Source organism: Scyliorhinus torazame, chromosome 7, assembly GCF_047496885.1.
Source record: "Scyliorhinus torazame isolate Kashiwa2021f chromosome 7, sScyTor2.1, whole genome shotgun sequence".
In the NCBI taxonomy this organism is placed as follows: domain Eukaryota; kingdom Metazoa; phylum Chordata; class Chondrichthyes; order Carcharhiniformes; family Scyliorhinidae; genus Scyliorhinus; species Scyliorhinus torazame.
In genome coordinates this window covers 176,258,996-176,280,893 of record NC_092713.1, presented here as the reverse complement: position 1 = coordinate 176,280,893, position 21,898 = coordinate 176,258,996, and the positions used below count along the sequence as shown (strand labels likewise).

Genomic DNA, 21,898 nt, shown 5'->3' with positions numbered 1-21,898 from the left:
ATCTAAATCCTGTTGTATCCTCTGACAGTCCTCATCGCTATCCGCAATTCGACCAACCTTTGTGTCGTCTGCAAACTTACTAATCAGACCAGTTACATTTTCCTCCAAATCATTTACATATACTACGAGCAGCAAAGGCCCCAGCACTGATCCCTGTGGAACACCACTAGTCACAGCCCTCCAATCAGAAAGGCATCCTTCCATTCCTACTGTCTGCCTTCTATGACCTAGCCAGTTCTGTATCCTTCTTGCCAGCTCACCCCTGATCCCGTGTGACTTCACTTTTTGTACCAGTATGTGTGCTTTGTATTAGCTCTGTATGTGTGTTTGCTCACTGGAGCCAGTGTCCATTAGCTCTGTGTGTGTGTGTTCAGTGGAGCCAGTGTCCATTAGCCCTGTATGTGTCCGCACTAGAGCCAGTGCCCATTAGCTCTCTGTGTCTGTGCACTAGAGCCAGTGCCCATTAGCTCTGTGTGTGTCTGTTCAGTAGAGCCAGTGTCCATTATCTCTGTATGTGTCTGCGCACTAGAGCCAGTGTCCATTAGCTCTATGTGTCTGTGCACTAGAGCCAGTGCCCATTAGCTCTGTGTGTCTGTGCACTAGAGCCAGTGCCCATTAGCTCTGTGTGTGTCTGTGCAGTGGAGCCTGTGTCTATTAGCTCTGTATGTGTCTGCGCACTGGAGCCAGTGTCTATTAGCTCTGTATGTGTCTGCGCACTGGAGCCAGTGCCCATTAGCTCTGTGTGTGTCTGTTCAGTAGAGCCAGTGTCCATTATCTCTGTATGTGTCTGCGCACTAGAGCCAGTGCCCATTAGCTCTATGTGTCTGTTCAGTAGAGCCAGTGTCCATTATCTCTGTATGTGTCTGCGCACTAGAGCCAGTGCCCATTAGCTCTGTGTCTGTGCACTAGAGCCAGTGCCCATTAGCTCTGTGTGTGTCTGTGCAGTGGAGCCTGTGTCTATTAGCTCTGTATGTGTCTGCGCACTGGAGCCAGTGTCCATTAGCTCTGTTTGTGTGTCTGTGCAATGGAGTCTGTGTCTATGAGCTCTGTTTGTGTGTCTGCGCACTGGAGCCAGTGTCCATTAGCTCTGTGTGTGTCTGTTCAGTAGAGCCAGTGTCCATTAGCCCTGTATGTGTCTGCGCACTAGAGCCAGTGCCCATTAGCTCTGTGTCTGTGCACTGGAGCCAGTGTCCATTAGCTCTGTATGTGTCTGCGCACTGGAGCCAGTGCCCATTAGCTCTATGTGTCTGTGCACTGGAGCCAGTGTCCATTAGCTCTGCGTGTGTTAGGTGCATTGGAGTCTGTGTCTATTCGCTGTGTTTTGTGCACTGGAGCCAGTGCCCATTAGCTCTGTATGAGACCCCTCCTCCTCTGCCGACCCTCCTCCTCCTCTGCCGACTCTACTCCGCCCCCTCTTCATCCTCCGGAGTCATGTGTCCGTTAGCTCCGGATGAGTCTGAAGACTGGATTCAGTGTCTTTTAACTCTGGATGTAAATACACAAACTCAACAGTTGTGTACTGCCAGCACCTTTCCTTTCTTCCCAGATGTTGCTCTCCTGGGGCGAAATTCTCCCCCAACGGCGGGATGTCCGCCGACTGGCGCCAAAGACGGCGCCAATCAGACGAGCATCGCGCCGGCCCAAAGGTGCATCCGCATCTTTGGCGGCCTAGCCCCAACATTGAGGGCTTGGCCGACGCCGGAGGGATTTCCGCCCCGCCAGCTGGCGGAAATGGCCTTTGTTGCACCGCCAGCTGGCGCGGAAATGCGGCGCATGCGCGGGAGCGTCAGCGGCCGCTGAAAGTTTCCCGCGCATGCGCAGTGGGGAGAGTCTCTTCCGCCTCCGCCACAGGCACGCCCGTGGATCGGTGGGCCCCGATCGCGGGCCAGGCCACCGTGGGGGCACCCCCCGGGGTCAGATCGCCCCGCGCCCCCCCCCCCCCCCCCCCCCCCCAGGACCCTGGAGCACGCCCACACCGCCTGGTCCCGCCGGTAAATACCAGCTTTGATTTACGCCGTTGGGACAGGCAATTTCTGGGCGGGACTTCGGCCCAGCCGGGCCGGAGAATTGAACGGGGGGTCCCGCCAACCGGCGCGGCCCGATTACCGCCCCCGACCAATCTCCGGTACCGGAGACTTCGGCGGGCGGGGGCGGGATTCACGGCGGCCAACGGCCATTCTCCGACCCGGCGGGGGGTCGGAGAATGACGCCCCTTATTTTCCAATTGCTTCCGTAAGAATTGTGCTCCTCACCATCTCCTCCTCCTCACTTATGCCTCCCACTCTCTTAATCCTCCTTCGTTTCTTCTCCTCTTTCCTCACTCGGCCTCCTCCTCCGCCTCCTCATGCACGTTCCACCTCCTCTGCTGCCCCCCTCTTTCGAACCTTCCCCACCACCAACTCTCATTCTCCTCTGCCGACTCTACTCCTCTTACGACCCGCCTCCTCATCTAATCCTCCTTGTACTCCTCCTCCTCCGGCCCCACCTCGTCCTCTGCCCCATCCACATCCCGCCCCCTGACACGCCCTCCCCCCCTCATCCTGCGCCCCCCTCCTCCTGCGCCCCCTCCTCCTCCTGCGCCCCTCCTCGTCCTGCGCCCCTCCTCGTCCTGCGCCCCCTCCTCGTCCTGCGCCCCCTCCTCGTCCTGCGCCCCCTCCTCGTCCTGCGCCCCCTCCTCGTCCTGCGCCCCCTCCTCGTCCTGCGCCCCCTCCTCGTCCTGCGCCCCCTCCTCGTCCTGCGCCCCCTCCTCGTCCTGCGCCCCCTCCTCGTCCTGCGCCCCCTCCTCGTCCTGCGCCCCCTCCTCGTCCTGCGCCCCCTCCTCGTCCTGCGCCCCCTCCTCGTCCTGCGCCCCCTCCTCGTCCTGCGCCCCCTCCTCGTCCTGCGCCCGCCCCTCGTCCTGCGCCCGCCCCTCGTCCTGCGCCCGCCCCTCGTCCTGCGCCCGCCCCTCGTCCTGCGCCCGCCCCTCGTCCTGCGCCCGCCCCTCGTCCTGCGCCCGCCCCTCGTCCTGCGCCCGCCCCTCGTCCTGCGCCCGCCCCTCGTCCTGCGCCCGCCCCTCGTCCTGCGCCCGCCCCTCGTCCTGCGCCCGCCCCTCGTCCTGCACCCGCCCCTCGTCCTGCACCCGCCCCTCGTCCTGCACCCGCCCCTCGTCCTGCACCCGCCCCTCGTCCTGCACCCGCCCCTCGTCCTGCACCCGCCCCTCGTCCTGCACCCGCCCCTCGTCCTGCACCCGCCCCTCGTCCTGCACCCGCCCCTCGTCCTGCACCCGCCCCTCGTCCTGCACCCGCCCCTCGTCCTGCACCCGCCCCTCGTCCTGCACCCGCCCCTCGTCCTGCACCCGCCCCTCGTCCTGCACCCGCCCCTCGTCCTGCACCCGCCCCTCGTCCTGCACCCGCCCCTCGTCCTGCACCCGCCCCTCGTCCTGCACCCGCCCCTCGTCCTGCACCCGCCCCTCGTCCTGCACCCGCCCCTCGTCCTGCACCCGCCCCTCGTCCTGCACCCGCCCCTCGTCCTGCACCCGCCCCTCGTCCTGCACCCGCCCCTCGTCCTGCACCCGCCCCTCGTCCTGCACCCGCCCCTCGTCCTGCACCCGCCCCTCGTCCTGCACCCGCCCCTCGTCCTGCACCCGCCCCTCGTCCTGCACCCGCCCCTCGTCCTGCACCCGCCCCTCGTCCTGCACCCGCCCCTCGTCCTGCACCCGCCCCTCGTCCTGCACCCGCCCCTCGTCCTGCACCCGCCCCTCGTCCTGCACCCGCCCCTCGTCCTGCACCCGCCCCTCCTCCTGCACCCGCCCCTCCTCCTGCACCCGCCCCTCCTCCTGCACCCGCCCCTCCTCCTGCACCCGCCCCTCCTCCTGCACCCGCCACTCCTCCTGCACCCGCCCACTCCTCCTGCACCCGCCCACTCGTCCTGCACCCGCCCACTCGTCCTGCACCCGCCCACTCGTCCTGCACCCGCCCACTCGTCCTGCACCCGCCCCTCGCCCTGCACCCGCCCCTCGCCCTGCACCCGCCCCTCGCCCTGCACCCGCCCCTCGCCCTGCACCCGCCCCTCGCCCTGCACCCGCCCCTCGCCCTGCACCCGCCCCTCGCCCTGCACCCGCCCCTCGCCCTGCACCCGCCCCTCGCCCTGCACCCGCCCCTCGCCCTGCACCCGCCCCTCGCCCTGCACCCGCCCCTCGCCCTGCACCCGCCCCTCGCCCTGCACCCGCCCCTCGCCCTGCACCCGCCCCTCGCCCTGCACCCGCCCCTCGCCCTGCACCCGCCCCTCGCCCTGCACCCGCCCCTCGCCCTGCACCCGCCCCTCGCCCTGCACCCGCCCCTCGCCCTGCACCCGCCCCTCGCCCTGCACCCGCCCCTCGCCCTGCACCCGCCCCTCGCCCTGCACCCGCCCCTCGCCCTGCCCCCGCCCCTCGCCCTGCCCCCGCCCCTCGCCCTGCCCCCGCCCCTCGCCCTGCCCCCGCCCCTCGCCCTGCCCCCGCCCCTCGCCCTGCCCCCGCCCCTCGCCCTGCCCCCGCCCCTCGCCCTGCCCCCGCCCCTCGCCCTGCCCCCGCCCCTCGCCCTGCCCCCGCCCCTCGCCCTGCCCCCGCCCCTCGCCCTGCCCCCGCCCCTCGCCCTGCCCCCGCCCCTCGCCCTGCCCCCGCCCCTCGCCCTGCCCCCGCCCCTCGCCCTGCCCCCGCCCCTCGCCCTGCCCCCGCCCCTCGCCCTGCCCCCGCCCCTCGCCCTGCCCCCGCCCCTCGCCCTGCCCCCGCCCCTCGCCCTGCCCCCGCCCCTCGCCCTGCCCCCGCCCCTCGCCCTGCCCCCGCCCCTCGCCCTGCCCCCGCCCCTCGCCCTGCCCCCGCCCCTCGCCCTGCCCCCGCCCCTCGCCCTGCCCCCGCCCCTCGCCCTGCCCCCGCCCCTCGCCCCCCTGCCCGCCCCTCGCCCTGCCCCCGCCCCTCGCCCTGCCCCCGCCCCTCGCCCTGCCCCCGCCCCTCGCCCTGCCCCCCGCCCCTCGCCCTGCCCCCCGCCCCCTCGCCCTGCCCCGCCCCTCGCCCTGCCGCCGCCCTGCCCCCGCCCCTCGCCCTGCCCCCGCCCCTCGCCCTGCCCCCGCCCCTCGCCCTGCCCCCGCCCCTCGCCCTGCCCCCGCCCCTCGCCCTGCCCCCGCCCCTCGCCCTGCCCCCGCCCCTCGCCCTGCCCCCGCCCCTCGCCCTGCCCCCCCGCCCCTCGCCCTGCCCCCGCCCCTCGCCCTGCCCCCGCCCCTCGCCCTGCCCCCCGCCCCCTCGCCCTGCCCCCGCCCCTCGCCCTGCCCCCGCCCCTCGCCCTGCCCCCGCCCCTCGCCCTGCCCCCGCCCCCTCGCCCTGCCCCCGCCCCTCGCCCTGCCCCCGCCCCTCGCCCTGCCCCCCGCCCCTCGCCCTGCCCCCGCCCCTCGCCCTGCCCCCGCCCCTCGCCCTGCCCCCGCCCCTCGCCCTGCCCCCGCCCCTCGCCCTGCCCCCCGCCCCTCGCCCTGCCCCCGCCCCTCGCCCTGCGCCCCGCTGCCCCCGCCCCTCGCCCTGCCCCCGCCCCTCGCCCTGCCCCCGCCCCTCGCCCTGCCCCCGCCCCTCGCCCTGCCCCCGCCCCTCGCCCTGCCCCCGCCCCTCGCCCTGCCCCCGCCCCTCGCCCTGCCCCCGCCCCTCGCCCTGCCCCCGCCCCTCGCCCTGCCCCCGCCCCTCGCCCTGCCCCCGCCCCTCGCCCTGCCCCCGCCCCTCGCCCTGCCCCCGCCCCTCGCCCTGCCCCCGCCCCTCGCCCTGCCCCCGCCCCTCGCCCTGCCCCCGCCCCTCGCCCTGCCCCGCCCCTCGCCCTGCCCCGCCCCTCGCCCTGCCCCCGCCCCTCGCCCTGCCCCCGCCCCTCGCCCTGCCCCCGCCCTCGCCCTGCCCCCGCCCCTCGCCCTGCCCCCGCCCCTCGCCCTGCCCCCGCCCCTCGCCCTGCCCCCGCCCCTCGCCCTGCCCCCGCCCCTCGCCCTGCCCCCGCCCCTCGCCCTGCCCCCCTGCCCCCGCCCCTCGCCCTGCCCCCGCCCCTCGCCCTGCCCCCGCCCCTCGCCCTGCCCCCGCCCCTCGCCCTGCCCCCGCCCCTCGCCCTGCCCCCGCCCCTCGCCCTGCCCCCGCCCCTCGCCCTGCCCCCGCCCCTCGCCCTGCCCCCGCCCCTCGCCCTGCCCCCGCCCCTCGCCCTGCCCCCGCCCCTCGCCCTGCCCCCGCCCCTCGCCCTGCCCCCGCCCCTCGCCCTGCCCCCGCCCCTCGCCCTGCCCCCGCCCCTCGCCCTGCCCCCGCCCCTCGCCCTGCCCCCGCCCCTCGCCCTGCCCCCGCCCCTCGCCCTGCCCCCGCCCCTCGCCCTGCCCCCGCCCCTCGCCCTGCCCCCGCCCCTCGCCCTGCCCCCGCCCCTCGCCCTGCCCCCGCCCCTCGCCCTGCCCCCGCCCCTCGCCCTGCCCCCGCCCCTCGCCCTGCCCCCGCCCCTCGCCCTGCCCCCGCCCCTCGCCCTGCCCCCGCCCCTCGCCCTGCCCCCGCCCCTCGCCCTGCCCCCGCCCCTCGCCCTGCCCCCGCCCCTCGCCCTGCCCCCGCCCCTCGCCCTGCCCCCGCCCCTCGCCCTGCCCCCGCCCCTCGCCCTGCCCCCGCCCCTCGCCCTGCCCCCGCCCCTCGCCCTGCCCCCGCCCCTCGCCCTGCCCCCGCCCCTCGCCCTGCCCCCGCCCCTCGCCCTGCCCCCGCCCCTCGCCCTGCCCCCGCCCCTCGCCCTGCCCCCGCCCCTCGCCCTGCCCCCGCCCCTCGCCCTGCCCCCGCCCCTCGCCCTGCCCCCGCCCCTCGCCCTGCCCCCGCCCCTCGCCCTGCCCCCGCCCCTCGCCCTGCCCCCGCCCCTCGCCCTGCCCCCGCCCCTCGCCCTGCCCCCGCCCCTCGCCCTGCCCCCGCCCCTCGCCCTGCCCCCGCCCCTCGCCCTGCCCCCGCCCCTCGCCCTGCCCCCGCCCCTCTCCCTGCCCCCGCCCCTCGCCCTGCCCCCGCCCCTCGCCCTGCCCCCGCCCCTCGCCCTGCCCCCGCCCCTCGCCCTGCCCCCGCCCCTCGCCCTGCCCCCGCCCCTCGCCCTGCCCCCGCCCCTCGCCCTGCCCCCGCCCCTCGCCCTGCCCCCGCCCCTCGCCCTGCCCCCGCCCCTCGCCCTGCCCCCGCCCCTCGCCCCCGCCCCTCGCCCCTCGCCCTGCCCTCGCCCCTCGCCCTGCCCCCGCCCCTCGCCCTGCCCCCGCCCCTCGCCCTGCCCCCGCCCCTCGCCCTGCCCCCGCCCCTCGCCCTGCCCCCGCCCCTCGCCCTGCCCTCGCCCTGCCCCTGCCCCCGCCCCTCGCCCTGCCCCTGCCCCCGCCCCTCGCCCTGCCCCTGCCCCCGCCCCTCGCCCTGCCCCTGCCCCCGCCCCTCGCCCTGCCCCCGCCCCTCGCCCTGCCCCCGCGCCTAACACCATAAGCCATAGGAGTGGATGTAAGGCCATTCGTCCCATCGAGTCCACTCCACCATTCAATCATGGCTGATTTCAACTCCATTTACCCGCTCTCTCTCCATAGCCCTTAATTCCTCGAGAAAGCAAGAATTTATCAACTTCTGTCTTAAAAACACTCAACTCCCGACCTCCACCGCCCTCTGTGGCAATGAATTCCACAGACCCACCACTCTCTGGCTGAAGAAATTTCTCCTCCTCTCTGTTCTCAAGTGACTCCCTTCTTTTCTAAGGCTGTGCCCCCGGGTCCTAGTCTCCCCTGCTAATGGAAACAACTTCCCGACGTCCACCCTATCTAAGCCATTCATTATCTTGTAAGTTTCTATTAGATCTCCCCTCAACCTCCTAAACTCCAATGAATATAATCCCAGGATCCTCAGACGTTCATCGTATGTTAGGCCTACCATTCCTGGGAACATCCGTGTGAATCTCCGCTGGACCCGCTCCAGTGCCAGTATGTCCTTCCTGAGGTGTGGGGCCCAAAATTGCTCACAGTATTCTAAATGGGGCCTAACTAATGCTTTATAAAGCTTCAGAAGTACATCCCTGCTTTTATATTCCAAGCCTCTTGAGATGAATGACAACATTGCATTTGCTTTCTTAATTACGGACTCAACCTGCAAGTTTACCTTTAGAGAATCCTGGACTAGGACTCCCAAGTCCCTTTGCACTTCAGCATTATGAATTTTGTCACCGTTTAGAAAATAGTCCACGCCTCTATTCTTTTTTCCAAAGTGCAAGACCTCGTACTTGCCCACGTTGAATTTCATCAGCCATTTCTTGGACCACTGTCTACATCTTTCTGCAGCCTCCCCACCTCCTCCATACTACCTGCCCCTCCACCTATCTTTGTATCATCGGCAAACCTAGCCAGAATGCCCTCAGTCCCGTCATCTAGATCGTTAATATATAAAGAGAACAGCTGTGGCCCCAACACTGAACCATGCGGGACACCACTCGTCACCGGTTGCCATTCCGAAAAAGAACCTTTTATCCCAACTCTCTGCCTTCTGCCAGACAGCCAGTCGTCAATCCATGTTAGTACCTTGCCTCGAATACCATGGGCCCTTATTTTACTCAGCAGTCTCCCGTGAGGCACCTTATCAAAGGCCTTTTGGAAGTCAAGATAGATAACATCCATTGGCTCTCCTTGGTCTAACCTATTTGTTATCTCTTCAAAGAACTCTAACAGGTTTGTCAGGCAAGACCTCCCCTTACTAAATCCATGATGACTTGTCCTAATCCGACCCTGCACTTCCAAGAATTTAGAAATCTCATCCTTCACAATGGATTCTAGAATCTTGCCAACAAACGAGGTTAGGCTAATTGGTCTATAATTTTCCATCTTTTTCCTTGTTCCCTTCTTGAACAGGGGGGTTACAACAGCGATTTTCCAATCCTCTGGTACTTTCCCTGACTACAGTGACTTTTGAAACATCATCACCAACGCCTCCACTATTTCTTCAGCTATCTCCTTTTGAACTCTAGGATTTAGCCCATCTGGGCCCGGAGATTTATCAATTTTTAGACCTCTTAGTTTCTCTAGCACTTTCTCCTTTGTGATGGCTACCATATTCAACTGGTTCACAATAACAGCAACAGTGTGGGTTCAATTCCCAGTCCAGCTGAGGTAAATTTGAGAGCTGCCCCTTCGCCCTCAGCCTGAGAGTACACCTTAATGACAGACCAAATCTGCCAAGGGAAGAGCTCAGGATGAAGTATCAGAAGACATTGAGCCAAGGGGCACATACCATACCCTGAGGAAGGGTATACTCGCATTGGAGATGGTACAGTGAAGGTTCACTAGATTGATCTCTGGAATTATCATAGATTATCATAGTATTTACAGTGCAGAAGGAGGCCATTCGGCCCATCGAGTCTGCACCGGCTCTTGGAAAGAGCACCCTACCCAAGGTCCACACCTCCACCCTATCCCCATAACCCAGTAACCCCACCCAACACTAAGGGCAATTTTGGACACTAAGGGCAATTTATCATGGCCAATCCACCTAACCTGCACATCTTTGGACTGTGGGAGGAAACCGGAGCACCCGGAGGAAACCCGCGCGCACACTGGGAGGATGTGCAGACACCGCACAGACAGTGACCCAAGCCGGAATCGAACCTGGGACCCTGGAGCTGTGAAGCAATTGTGCTGACCACTGCTACCGTGCTGCCCCTGTGATGAGTAAATTGGGTTTATAGTCTCTGGAATTTAGAAGAATAAGAGATGGTCTCATTAAACACTACAGAATTATGAAGGGGTTTGATAGGGTGGACGCTGAGAGATTGTGTCTTCTCGTTGGGGAATCTAGAACACGGGCGCAGTCTCCGGATCAGGGACCGATTATTTAGGACTGAGGTGAGGAGAAATTTCTTCACTCAAAGGGTTGTGAATCTTCGGAATTCTCTACACCAGAGGATTGTGGAAGCACCATCATTGAATATATTTAAGGCTGGGATAGACAGATTTTTACCTGAGAAAAGGACATATTGGCACTGGAGGGAGTGCAGAGGAGATCCACTCGGTTGATCCCAGAGTTGAGGGGATTAGATTTATGACGAGAGATTGAGTAGACTGGGACTGTACTCATTGGAGTTTAGAAGGATGTGGGGGGATCTTATTGAGACATATGAAATTATGAAGGGAATAGATAGGATAGATGCGGGCAGGTTGTTTCCACTGGTCGGGGAAAGCAGAACTAGGGGGCATAGCCTCAAAATAAGGGGAAGTAGATTTAGGACGGAGTGTAGGAGGAACTTCTTCACCCAAAGGGTTGTGAATCTCTGGAATTCCTTGCCCAGTGAAGCAGTTGAGGCTCCTTCTTTAAACGTTTTTAAGAAAAAGATAGATGCCTTTCTAAAGAAGAAAGGGATTCGGGGATATGGTGTACGGGCCGGAGAGTGGAGCTGAGTCCACAAAGATCAGCCATGATCTCATTGAATGGCGGAGCAGGCTCGAGGGGCCAGATGGCCGACTCCTGTTCCTAGTTCTTATGTTCTTATTTTTGTTCTCTTGGGAATTCATGTATATGGGCGGCACAGTAGCACAATGGCTAGCACTGTTGGTTCACAGCGCCAGGATCCTGGGTTTGATTCCTGGCTTGGGTCACTTTGCGGAATCTGCACATTCTCCCCGTGCCTGCGTGGGTTTCCTCCGGGTCCCCTGGTTTCCTCCCTCAAGTCCCGAAAGATGTGCTGTTAGGTAATTTGGACATTCTGAATTCTCCCTCCGTGTACCCGAACAAGCACCGGAGTGTGGCGACTCGGGGATTTTCACAGTAACTTCATTGCAGTGTTAATGTAAGCCTACTTGTGACAATAAAGATTGTGGAAAAAACATTATAATATGTGGCGTGAATGGAAAATGAAGTTGAAGCCCAAGATCAGCCATGAATCATAGTGCAAAGTGCACAATCCATGATCGGATTGAATGGCAGAGCAGCCTTGATGGGCTGAGTGGGTCTACTCCTGGTCTATTCCTGTGTTCTTGATAATGATATGTCTGTGCTTCCTCCTTAGGCAGATTATGAGGTAACTCCAGATGAAAAGCGGAAGGATTCTGGCCAATGCCTGGTGGACAGGTTCCTAAATCCCAAGGTATAACATTGCCTCCATTCCTGCCTTTCAAAACCCACTGTAAAAAACAGATGGAGTAAATGGTTGAATTGTGTGAAATGATGACATTGCCCAGAGCTGAGAGTACAGTAAGGGGATGGGAATGATTATAGATCGTAACGCAGTCTCTACCTGAAACATAAGTCAGGCTGATATTCATCTGCACAATGACTGATATTTCCATACCAAAAGGAGGTCTGAAATGAAGGTTCTTTCGTGCTCAGTTTGTCTTTTTTTTTCTTTAGTCTCCTGATTATATTTCGGAGGTACCCAACAACTTGAGGAGTCATTGTTTACAGGAACTGCAACATGGAGCCTGTAAGGAGCTCTTCACAGATTGTGGCAAGTAAGTGTGGGGGAGAAGAGCTGTGCTTCAGTTTATGGCCTTTATAAACTGACAAGTCAGTGTTTCAAATCGTTCAAGACTCTTGTGGCTGTTTTATCCTTACTATCAATTCAGTAACACCTTCCATTCATATAACACCATTAACTCACTGGGGTGGAAACAAGCAAAATCTGGCATCAAGCTGCACAATATAGTTGGACATTCGCTTACGAAACAGGTTCGCTAAAAGAGCATCTTAAAGGAGGAAAAAGAGTTCAAAATGAGGAGGGAGTAGGGAGAGAATCCGAGAGTTTGGAGATGTGGTGGGGAGTAGGGAGGGATGCCGTGAGTTTGGAGATGAGAATAGGGAGGGTTTCCAAGAGTTTGGAGATGGGGAGGGGAGTAGGGAGGGATTCTGAGAGTTTAGAGATGAGGGGAGTAGGAAGGGATTCCGTGAGTTTGGAGATGTGGAGGGGAATACGTAGGGATTCCGAGAGTTTGGAGATGTGGAGGCGAGTAGGAAGTGCACAGTGGTTAGCACTGCTACCTCACAGCACCAGCGACCCGGGTTCAATTCATCCCTTGGGTGACTGCCTGTGTGGAGTTTGCACTTTCTCCCTGTGTCTGCTGCTCCAGTTTCCTCCCACAGTCCAAAGCTGTGCAGGTTAATTGGGGTTATAGGGTTAAGGGGATGGGGCGGGGGAGTGGGCCTGGGTAGGTGCTCTTTCAGAGGGTCGTGCAGATTTGAAGGGCTGAATAAGAACATAAGAACTAGGAGCAGGAGTAGGCCATCTGGCCCCTCGAGCCTGCTCCACCATTCAATGAGATCATGGCTGATCTTTTGTGGACTCAGCTCCACTTTCCGGCCCGAACACCATAACCCTTAATCCCTTTATTCTTCAAAAAACTATCTATCTTTATCTTAAAAACATTTAATGAAGGAGCCTCTACTGCTTCACTGGGCAAGGAATTCCATAGATTCACAACCCTTTGGGTGAAGAAGTTCCTCCTAAACTCAGTCCTAAATCTACTTCCCCTTATTTTGAGGCTATGCCCCCTAGTTCTGCTTTCACCCGCCAGTGGAAACAACCTGCCCGCATCTATCCTATCTATTCCCTTCATAATCTTATATGTTTCTATAAGATCCCCCCTCATCCTTCTAAATTCCAATGAGTACAGTCCCAGTCTACTCAACCTCTCCTCGTAATCCAACCCCTTCAGCTCTGGGATTAACCTAGTGAATCTCCTCTGCACACCCTCCAGTGCCAGTACGTCCTTTCTCAAGTAAGGAGACCAAAACTGAACACAATACTCCAGGTGTGGCCTCGCTAACACCTTATACAATTTCAGCATAACCTCCCTCGTCTTAAACTCCATCCCTCGAGCAATGAAGGACAAAATTCCATTTGCCTTCTTAATCACCTGTTGCACCTGAAAACCAACTTTCTGCGACTCATGCACTAGCACACCCAGGTCTCTCTGCACAGCAGCATGTTTTAATATTTTATCATTTAAATAATAATCCTTTTTGCTGTTATTCCTACCAAAATGGATAACCTCACATTTGTCAACATTGTATTCCATCTGCCAGACCCTAGCCCATTCACTTAGCCTATCCAAATCCCTCTGCAGACTTCCAGTATCCTCTGCACATTTTGCTTTACCACTTATCTTAGTGTCGTCTTCAAACTTGGACACATTGCCCTTGGTCCCCAACTCCAAATCATCTATGTAAATTGTGAACAGTTGTGGGCCCAACACTGATCCCTGAGGGACACCACTAGCTACTGATTGCCAACCAGAGAAACACCCATTAATCCCCACTCTTTGCTTTCTATTAATTAACCAATCCTCGATCCATGCTACTACTTTCCCCTTAATGCCATGCATCTTTATCTTCTGCAACAACCTTTTGTGTGGCACCTTGTCAAAGGCTTTCTGGAAATCCAGATATACCACATCCATTGGCTCCCCGTTATCTACCGCACTGTTAATGTCCTCAAAAAATTCCACTAAATTAGTTAGGCACGACCTGCCTTTTATGAACCCATGCTGCGTCTGTCCAATGGGACAATTTCCATCCAGATGCCTCGCTATTTCATCCTTGATGACAGATTCCAGCATCTTCCCTACTACCGAAGTTAAGCTCACTGGCCTATAATTACCCACTTTCTGCCTACCTCCTTTTTTAAACAGTGGTGTCACGTTTGCTAATTTCCAATCCGCCGGGACCACCGCAGAGTCTAGTGAATTTTGGTAAATTATCACTAGTGCATTTGCAATTTCCCTAGCCATCTCTTTTAGCACTCTGGGATGCATTCCATCAGGGCCAGGAGACTTGTCTACCTTTAGCCCCATTAGCTTGCCCATCACTACCTCCTTGGTGATATCAATCCTCTCAAGGTCCCCACCTGTCATAGCCTCATTTCCATCAGTCACTGGCATGTTATTTGTGTCTTCCACTGTGAAGACCGACCCAAAAAACCTGTTCAGTTCCTCAGCCATTTCCTCATCTCCCATTATTAAATCTCCCTTCTCATCCTCTAAAGGACCAATATTTACCTTAGCCACTCTTTTTTGTTTTATGTATTTGTAGAAACTTTTACTATCTGTTTTTATATTCTGAGCAAGTTTACTCTCATAATCTATCTTACTCTTCTTTATAGCTTTTTTAGTAGCTTTCTGTTGCCCCCTAAAGATTTCCCAGTCCTCTAGTCTCCCACTGATCTTTGCTACTTTGTATGTTTTTTCCTTCAATTTGATACTCTCACTTATTTCCTTAGATATCCACGGTCGATTTTCCCTCTTTTTACCGTCCTTCCTTTTTGTTGGTATAAACCTTTGCTGGGCACTGTGAAAAATCACTTGGAAGGTTCTCCACTGTTCCTCAACTGTTTCACCATAAAGTCTTTGCTCCCAGTCTACCTTAGCTAGTTCTTCTCTCATCCCATTGTAATCTCCTTTGTTTAAGCACAAAACACTCGTGCTTGATTTTACCTTCTCACCCTCCATCTGTATTTTAAATTCCACCATATTGTGATCGCTCCTTTCGAGAGGATCCCTAACTATGAGATCCTGAATCAATCCTGTCTCATTACACAGGACCAGATCTAGGACCGCTTGTTCCCTCGTAGGTTCCATTACATACTGTTCGAGGAAACTATCGCGGATACATTCTATAAACCTCTCCTCAAGGCTGCCTTGACCGACCTGGTTAAACCAATCAACATGTAGATTAAAATCCCCCATGATAACTGCTGTACCATTTCTACATGCATCTGTTATTTCTTTGTTTATAGCCTGCCCCACCATAATGTTACTATTTGGTGGCCTATAGATTACTCCTATCAGTGACTTTTTCGCCTTACTATTCCTGATTTCCACCCAAATGGATTCAACCTTATCCTCCATAGCACCGATGTCATCCCTTACTGTTGCCCGGATGTCATCCTTAAATAACAGAGCTACACCACCTCCCTTACCATCTACTCTGTCCTTCCGAAAAGTTTGATATCCTCGGATATTTAACTCCCAGTCATGACCATCCTTCAACCATGTTTCAGTAATGGCCACTAAATCATAGTCATTCACGATGATTTGCGCCATCAACTCATTTACCTTTTTCCGAATACTACGAGCATTCAGGTAAAGTACACTTATGTTGGCTTTTTTACCTCTGTTCTTAATCTTAACACCTTGATCAGTAACCTCTCCTAAGTTATATTTCCTCTTAACCTTTCTCCTAATTTTCCTTGTCGTCGAACCCACATCTTCCTGTAACAACCTGCCGCGTCGCTTACCATTAATGTTTTCACTTCCCGTTTTATTTCTTTTAGTATTCCTGGTCCTATTCACTGAGCTCCCCTCAGTCACTGTACCTTGTACTGTCGCCCTTTTTGATTTTTGACTATGGCTTCTCTGCCTTACACTTTCCCCCTTACTGCCTTTTATTTCTGTCCCTGTTTTACTACCTTCCAGCTTCCTGCATTGGTTCCCATCCCCCTTCCACATTAGTTTAAACTCTCCCCAACAGCTCTAGCAAACACCCCCCCCTAGGACATCGGTTCCAGTCCTGCCCAGGTGCAGACCGTCCAGTTTGTACTGGTCCCACCTCCCCCAGAATCGGTTCCAATGTCCCAGGAATTTGAATCCCTCCCTCTTGCACCATCTCTCGAGCCACGTATTCATCCTCTCTATCCTGACATTCCTACTCTGACTAGCTCGTGGCACTGCTAGCAATCCTGAGATTACTACCTTTGAGGTCCTACTTTTTAGTTTAACTCCTAGCTCCCTAAATTCAGCTTGTAGGACCTCGTCCCGTTTTTTACCTATATCGTTGGTGCCTATGTGCACCACGACAGCTGGCTGTTCACCCTCCCCATCCCCCCCCCCCCCCCCCCCCAGAATGTCCTGCAGCCGCTCCGAGACATCCTTGACCCTTGCACCAGGGAGGCAACATACTATCCTGGAGTCTCGATTGCGTCCGCAGAACCGCCTGTCTATTCCCCTTACAATTGAGTCCCCTATCACTATAGCCCTGCCATTCTTCTTCCAGCCCAGCTGCGCAGCAGAGCCAGCCACGGTGCCATGAACCTGGCTGCTGCTGCCTTCCCCTGGTGAGCCATCTCCCTCAACAGTATCCAAAGCGGTATATCTGTTTTGCAGGGAGATGACCGCAGAGGACACCTGCACTGCCTTCCTACTCTTGCTCTGTCTTTTGGTCACCCATTTACTATCTCCCTCAGTACCTTTCACCTGCGGTGTGACCAACTCGCTAAACGTGCTATCCATGACGTCCTCAGCATCGCGGACGCTCCAAAGTGAGTCCATCCGCAGCTCCAGAGCCGTCAAGCGGTCTAACAGGAGCTGCAACTGGACACACTTCGTGCACGTGAAGGAGCCAGGGACAGTGGACGTGTCCCTGAGCTCCCACATCGCACACGAGGAGCATGACACGGGTCTGAGATCTCCTGCCATGTCTTAAACCTTTGGTTAACTTCAACAATTTCAATTTCCCCAGAAAAAATTTAAATAAATAAATAAACAATGAAGAAAAAAATAAATAAATATACCAATGAAAAGAAACAGAAAAACAGAAACACTACTTACCAGTCACAAAAAGCACTTCCTCCCCACCCAGCTTCGAATTCCCACCTCGATTCAAATTCCCAAACTCACTCTTTGCTGCCTCACTCCTGGCTGTCTTCTCTCTGGCTCACTGCCAGAATGGCATCCTTTTGCAATGTATTGTTATACGCCAGGGCTTCGAGAACCCAAAGTCTATCTTGGAGTTCACCTGACCCACAACTTTTAATAGATTGTGGTATGGGGAGCACATAGTCCACTCTACAGATATGATACACCAGAGATCCACAGTACTTTAAAATTAAAACAATGTTTATTTATGAACCCAGTTAACACTTTATAAACTCACAGTAAACATCTTAACAACTATAACACCAATAAATCCCCAAAGAATACAGTACTCGATAGATAACCCTTAATAAATTCCCAAACAATATCCGGAAGACAAAAGTCCCTTTTTAACACAGAGATCAGGTTTTAAATTCACTATTGTGAGCAGACAGCACTTTGAAATCAACCAATTGATTTGGAGACAGTCTTTAGTTTGCAGAGAGAGATCTTCATGCAGCTCCTTGCTTTGCCTGCAGCTATCCAGCTCTCAAAACGAAACTAACCACACCCTGAAGCAAACAGCCTGAAACGAAAGTAAAACAGACAGACAGCCCAGCTCCACCCACTCTCTGACATCACTGCAGCTCTCTAACTAACACCCATTTCTTAAAGATACACCCACTACAGCTATTCTATAAACCCCCATTTGTTAAAAGGTACTCTCACATGACACCTCCCCCTCTTTCCCCCCCCCCCCCCCCCCCAAGAAAAACAAACAAACATCAACTTCCAAGATGGTTTCATTTTTCACCTTTTCACTTTCCTTTCAGAAACATGGACATGAATATACGTTTTTTTCTAACAAAACAAAACACACAAACATTGAATAATACCAGGCCATTTTTGTTCTTCTTCCTCCAACTGGAACTCTTCTCGATTGACAGTCTCTTTGGACAAGAAGGTCTTTGCACGATCCATCCATTTCTCTTTGGATGCATTTCTCTTTAAAGTCAGGTACTTTAGTTCAATCTGATCACAGAGTCCCTTGCAATTCTCAAACACAGAGCATTGGTTATCACAGCTTTCAGGCAGTCAAATGCCTGTTGAAACTCTGCTGTCCACTGACATTTTTGACATTTCTTCAGCAAGTCCATTAGTGGAGCAACTATGCTCCAAAAATTTGGCACAAATGATCGATCAAATCCACTCATGCCAAGAAATCTCATTATTTTCCTTCGTCTCGAGGGTATTGGAATCTCCCCAATAACTTTTGTTTTCACATCCCGTGTGGCAATTCAACCCTCTCCGATTGTATAGCCAAGGAAAGTGACATGGGCTTTTCCAAATTCACTTTTGGCTAGGTTTACCACCAAACCCGCCTCCTGAAGTCGATCAAATAACTCCATCAGATGTTTTAAATGTTCTTTCCATGATCGGCTGCAAATCACCAGATCATCGATGTATACCTCGTAATCGGGTAATCCTGAAACAACTTTGTTAGTGAACCGTCGAAATGTGGCTGGGGCGCTTTTCATGCCAAATGGCATAACTTTGAATTGGTATATACCATCTGGAGTCACAAAAGCTGAAATCTCCTTCACCCTTTCGGATAATTACCTGTATTTGTGGGCAGCACGGTAGCATTGTGGATAGCACAATTGCTTCACAGCTCCAGGGTCCCAGGTTCGATTCCGTCTTGGGTCACTGTGCGGAGTCTGCACATCCTCCCCGTGTGTGCGTGAATTTCCTCCGGGTGCTCCGGTTTCCTCCCACAGTCCAAAGATGTGCAGGTCAGGTGGATTGGCCATGATAAATTGCCCTTAGTGTCCAAAATTGCCATTAGGGGTGGGGTTACTGGGTTATGGGGATAGGGTGGAGGTGTTGACCTTGGGTAGGGTGCTCTTTCCAAGAGCCGGTGCAAACTTGATGGGCCGAATGGCCTCCTTCTGCACTGTAAATTCGATAAGAATAATAAAGGGACCTGCCAGTAACGTAAATCCAGTTTGGAAATAAAAGCTGATTGTCCCACTTTCTCAATGCAATCCTCCAAACGTGGAATAGGATAAGAGTCCATTCTTGTAACTGCATTAACCTTTCTATAGTCCACACACAACCGTTGGGTACCGTCTGGTTTAGGTACCATCACTATGGGTGAGCTCCATTGGCTGCAACCCCTTTCAATTGTGCCATTTTTAAGCATACTCTCAATCTCTTTGTTAACCTGTGCCAATTTTAAAGGGTTAAGTCTGTATGGATGTTGTTTGATTGGAACAGCATTTCCCACATCTACATTATGTACAGCCATTTTAGCACTTCCCAATTTATCTCCACAAACTTGCCAATGTGATATCAATAATTCTTTCAGGTCAGTCCATTTTTCCTCTGGAAGGGAGCTTTAACAATTTATCCCAATTTTTAAGAATATCCTCGTTTGCCAATTTAATGTGTGGTATGTCAAATTCAAAATCATCCGGATTTGGTTCGTCACTTTGAGTTAGGATCATTAAAACCTCCTCCTTTTGCTGTCTTTCCCTTTCAAAGTACCTTTAAAACATATTCACATGACACACTGGGCGAGTTTTCCTTCTATCTGGCGTTCTTACCACACAATTCTCTTCACTTAATTTCCTTTCAATTTGATAAGGTTCACAAAACCTTGCTTTTAAAGGTTTACCTACCACTGGTAACAACACTAAAACTTTATCTCCACAGGCAAGACTATGAACTTTGGATTTCTTGTCCGCTACCCATTTCATCATGTGTTGTGCACATTTTTAATGTTGTCTAGCCAATTCACCTGCTCTATTTAATCGTTCCCTAAAATTTGGCATGTAATCCAATAATGTAAGTTCCGATTTCTCACTCACCAATTTTTCCTTCATCGATTTAAGTGGTCGTCATGACCAAAAATTAGTTAAAAAGGACTGAATTTGGTTGACTCATTGGGTGCATCACTAATTGCAAACAGTACGAATGGAACCCCAATCCTCTGGATAATCGTGACAATAAGTCCTCAACATTGTCTTTAATGTCTGATGCCACCTTGCGAATGCTCCCTGCGATTCTGGATGGTACGCAGTTGATTTAAATTATTTTATTCCTTTTGTTTTTATATAAATGTTTTTTATTGGGTTTTTGAACAAAGTATATTTACCGTTATGTACATAGAATAAGATATATATTACATATAGACGAGAAGGGCACACACAAACATATCAAAAAAGAAAAGTAGTAATAGAAAAGAAATAGAAAATAATATAAAGTAACTGGTGTAGCCACCTGGGTTGGCCACTTCCCGACTTAAAATGGAGATCCGCTAAGAATGCAGGGAAATTCAGTCAACGCAGGAAAAACAAGCAGGTGCAAAGTTTCCTGTTTATCAGAACTTGCAGGAACCCAGACAGCACTGAAACTAACAACCATCTACATATTAATGAGCGATCCCCGGGAACAATTGGAAACAGTTGAGGTAAACAAGGCCAAGCCAGACGCCTCAGCACCAGCAGGAGCCAAAGGAAGGCCAACGGACACTTACAACCGCCCAGCGATCAGGGAACAGCTCCAGTATTGGAGAAATCGATCCAAGTGATCAAAACGTAGTCCAATCACTTGGAACCAGGTACGGGGTCCGCCCCGAATGGCGCGAAGCCCCTGGGGACTATAAAATAGAGTCCCCAAGTTCAATTTGTCCTTCTTGGCAGGGTCTCTCAGCAGCTCGAAACAACCCTTGACAGTGACCTGCCTAGTAGCTGCACCAACCAAGTAAGTCTCCAGTCAACGCACGCTACGAGATAGGCGCTCCTAGCTACCCGTCTATACCAGCTTGGAAGCCTGCAGACTCAGAATCGAACGAAAGGCCATTTGTTCCCCTGACCTGGTGGGCCAGTTCCAAAGCTCAGTATAGGCCTTTTAGTGGTAGAGATAGTCTCGTAAGTAGAGTTTTATGCATGAGTAGTGATTGACTGTGTATAATAAACGTGTTTTGATTTGAAACGTACTAACTGGTGTATTGAGTTATTGATCAGCACTTGAACTTGAACCTCGTGGTGGTATCATAAAGATACCTGGCGACTCTAGAGCAAAGGTTATAGAAACAGAGCAAATTAAGTAAAGACACAACGAGCAACATTTAAAAGCCAACCAAAAGTTAGCAACACTGGTAAGGTATTATGCACTAGCTCAACAGCAGCGATTCTCGCGCTCACCTCGGCTTCAGCCGTTCCTCCCATTTTTCGCCTGTATTCTCCTTGTTCACTGTTACTGTAGATGCCAAGTTTGTTATTGTTTCCCGTGCCCTCCTTCCGGCTATCATGTCCCTGCCTTCCCCCCCCACCTCTCTGGTTCTCCACTATTGTTCCCTGTCTCTTCCCTCTTTCCCCCCCCCCCCCCCCCCAATCTATCTCTCCCTCTCATGCTTTGGTTACATTCCCCTGATTCTTGGCTACCTGGCTATTCTTCTGCTTGTTCGTTGGCCACAAACCGGTCCCGGAACAATTGGGTGAATGGCTCCCACGTTCTGTGGAAGCCGTCGTCTGACCCTCGGATGGCGAATTTGATTTTCTCCATTTGGAGAGATTCCGAGAGGTCGGACAGCCAGTCTGCAGCTTTGGGTGGTGCTGCTGACCGCCAGCCGAACAGGATTCTACGGTGGGTGATCAGGGAGGCGAAGGTAAGGACGCCCGCCCTCCTCCCCAGGAATAGATCTGGATGGTCTGAAACCCCAAAGACCGCCACTTTCAGGCATGGCTCCACCCTCATCCCCACCACTTTGGACATTGCCTCGAAGAAGGCTGTCCAGTACCCCGCAAGTCTGGGGCAGGACCAGAACATGTGGGCGTGGTTGGTCGGGCCTCCTTGGCACCGTTCACATCTATCCTCCAGCTCTGGGAAGAACCTACGAAAGTTAAAAGTTGACAGCCCAGCTCCACCCACACTCTGACATCACTGCAGTAATATGAGCAGCCAAACATTTCGTAAAGCGACATTCTCATGACAGAGGGAACGAGAGTAGCGGAGAAGGGAGAGCAAGCGAGAGGAGTGGAGGGTTGGACGGGGTCAGAGGCCAGGCAAGGGAGAAGCGAGACAGTAACTCCTGAGAGGGGGGCCACCGCACTAGCAGGAAAGCTAGCGCCGGGGACATGCAGCAAAGCAGGGCCACAGCGCGCCCCCAACAGGGGGGAAGGCACCAGGCAGGGGGGACGGGGGTGGGTGGGACTACTCAACAGAGGCAGGAGAGCAAGCGGGGATAGGAACAGGGGAAAGAGGGGGAAAGGAGGGGTATACGGGAGAGGTGGGAAAAAGGGGGGGGAAAGGGAGGGACACAGGGAGTGAGGGACCAGTGGGG

General features: G+C 55.8%; 1 protein-coding gene across 1 annotated transcript in view; it reads left to right on the top strand.

The window, feature by feature from the left end:
- Positions 1 to 21,898, top strand: part of LOC140427371 (G protein-coupled receptor kinase 6-like) — a 256,903-nt gene that overhangs the window by 57,927 nt on the left and 177,078 nt on the right. Inside the window, exons 4-5 of the mRNA XM_072512918.1 lie at positions 10,998 to 11,075; positions 11,339 to 11,439. Of these exons, the coding sequence (XP_072369019.1) occupies positions 10,998 to 11,075; positions 11,339 to 11,439 (179 nt within the window). The remainder of the gene's footprint in view (positions 1 to 10,997; positions 11,076 to 11,338; positions 11,440 to 21,898) is intronic.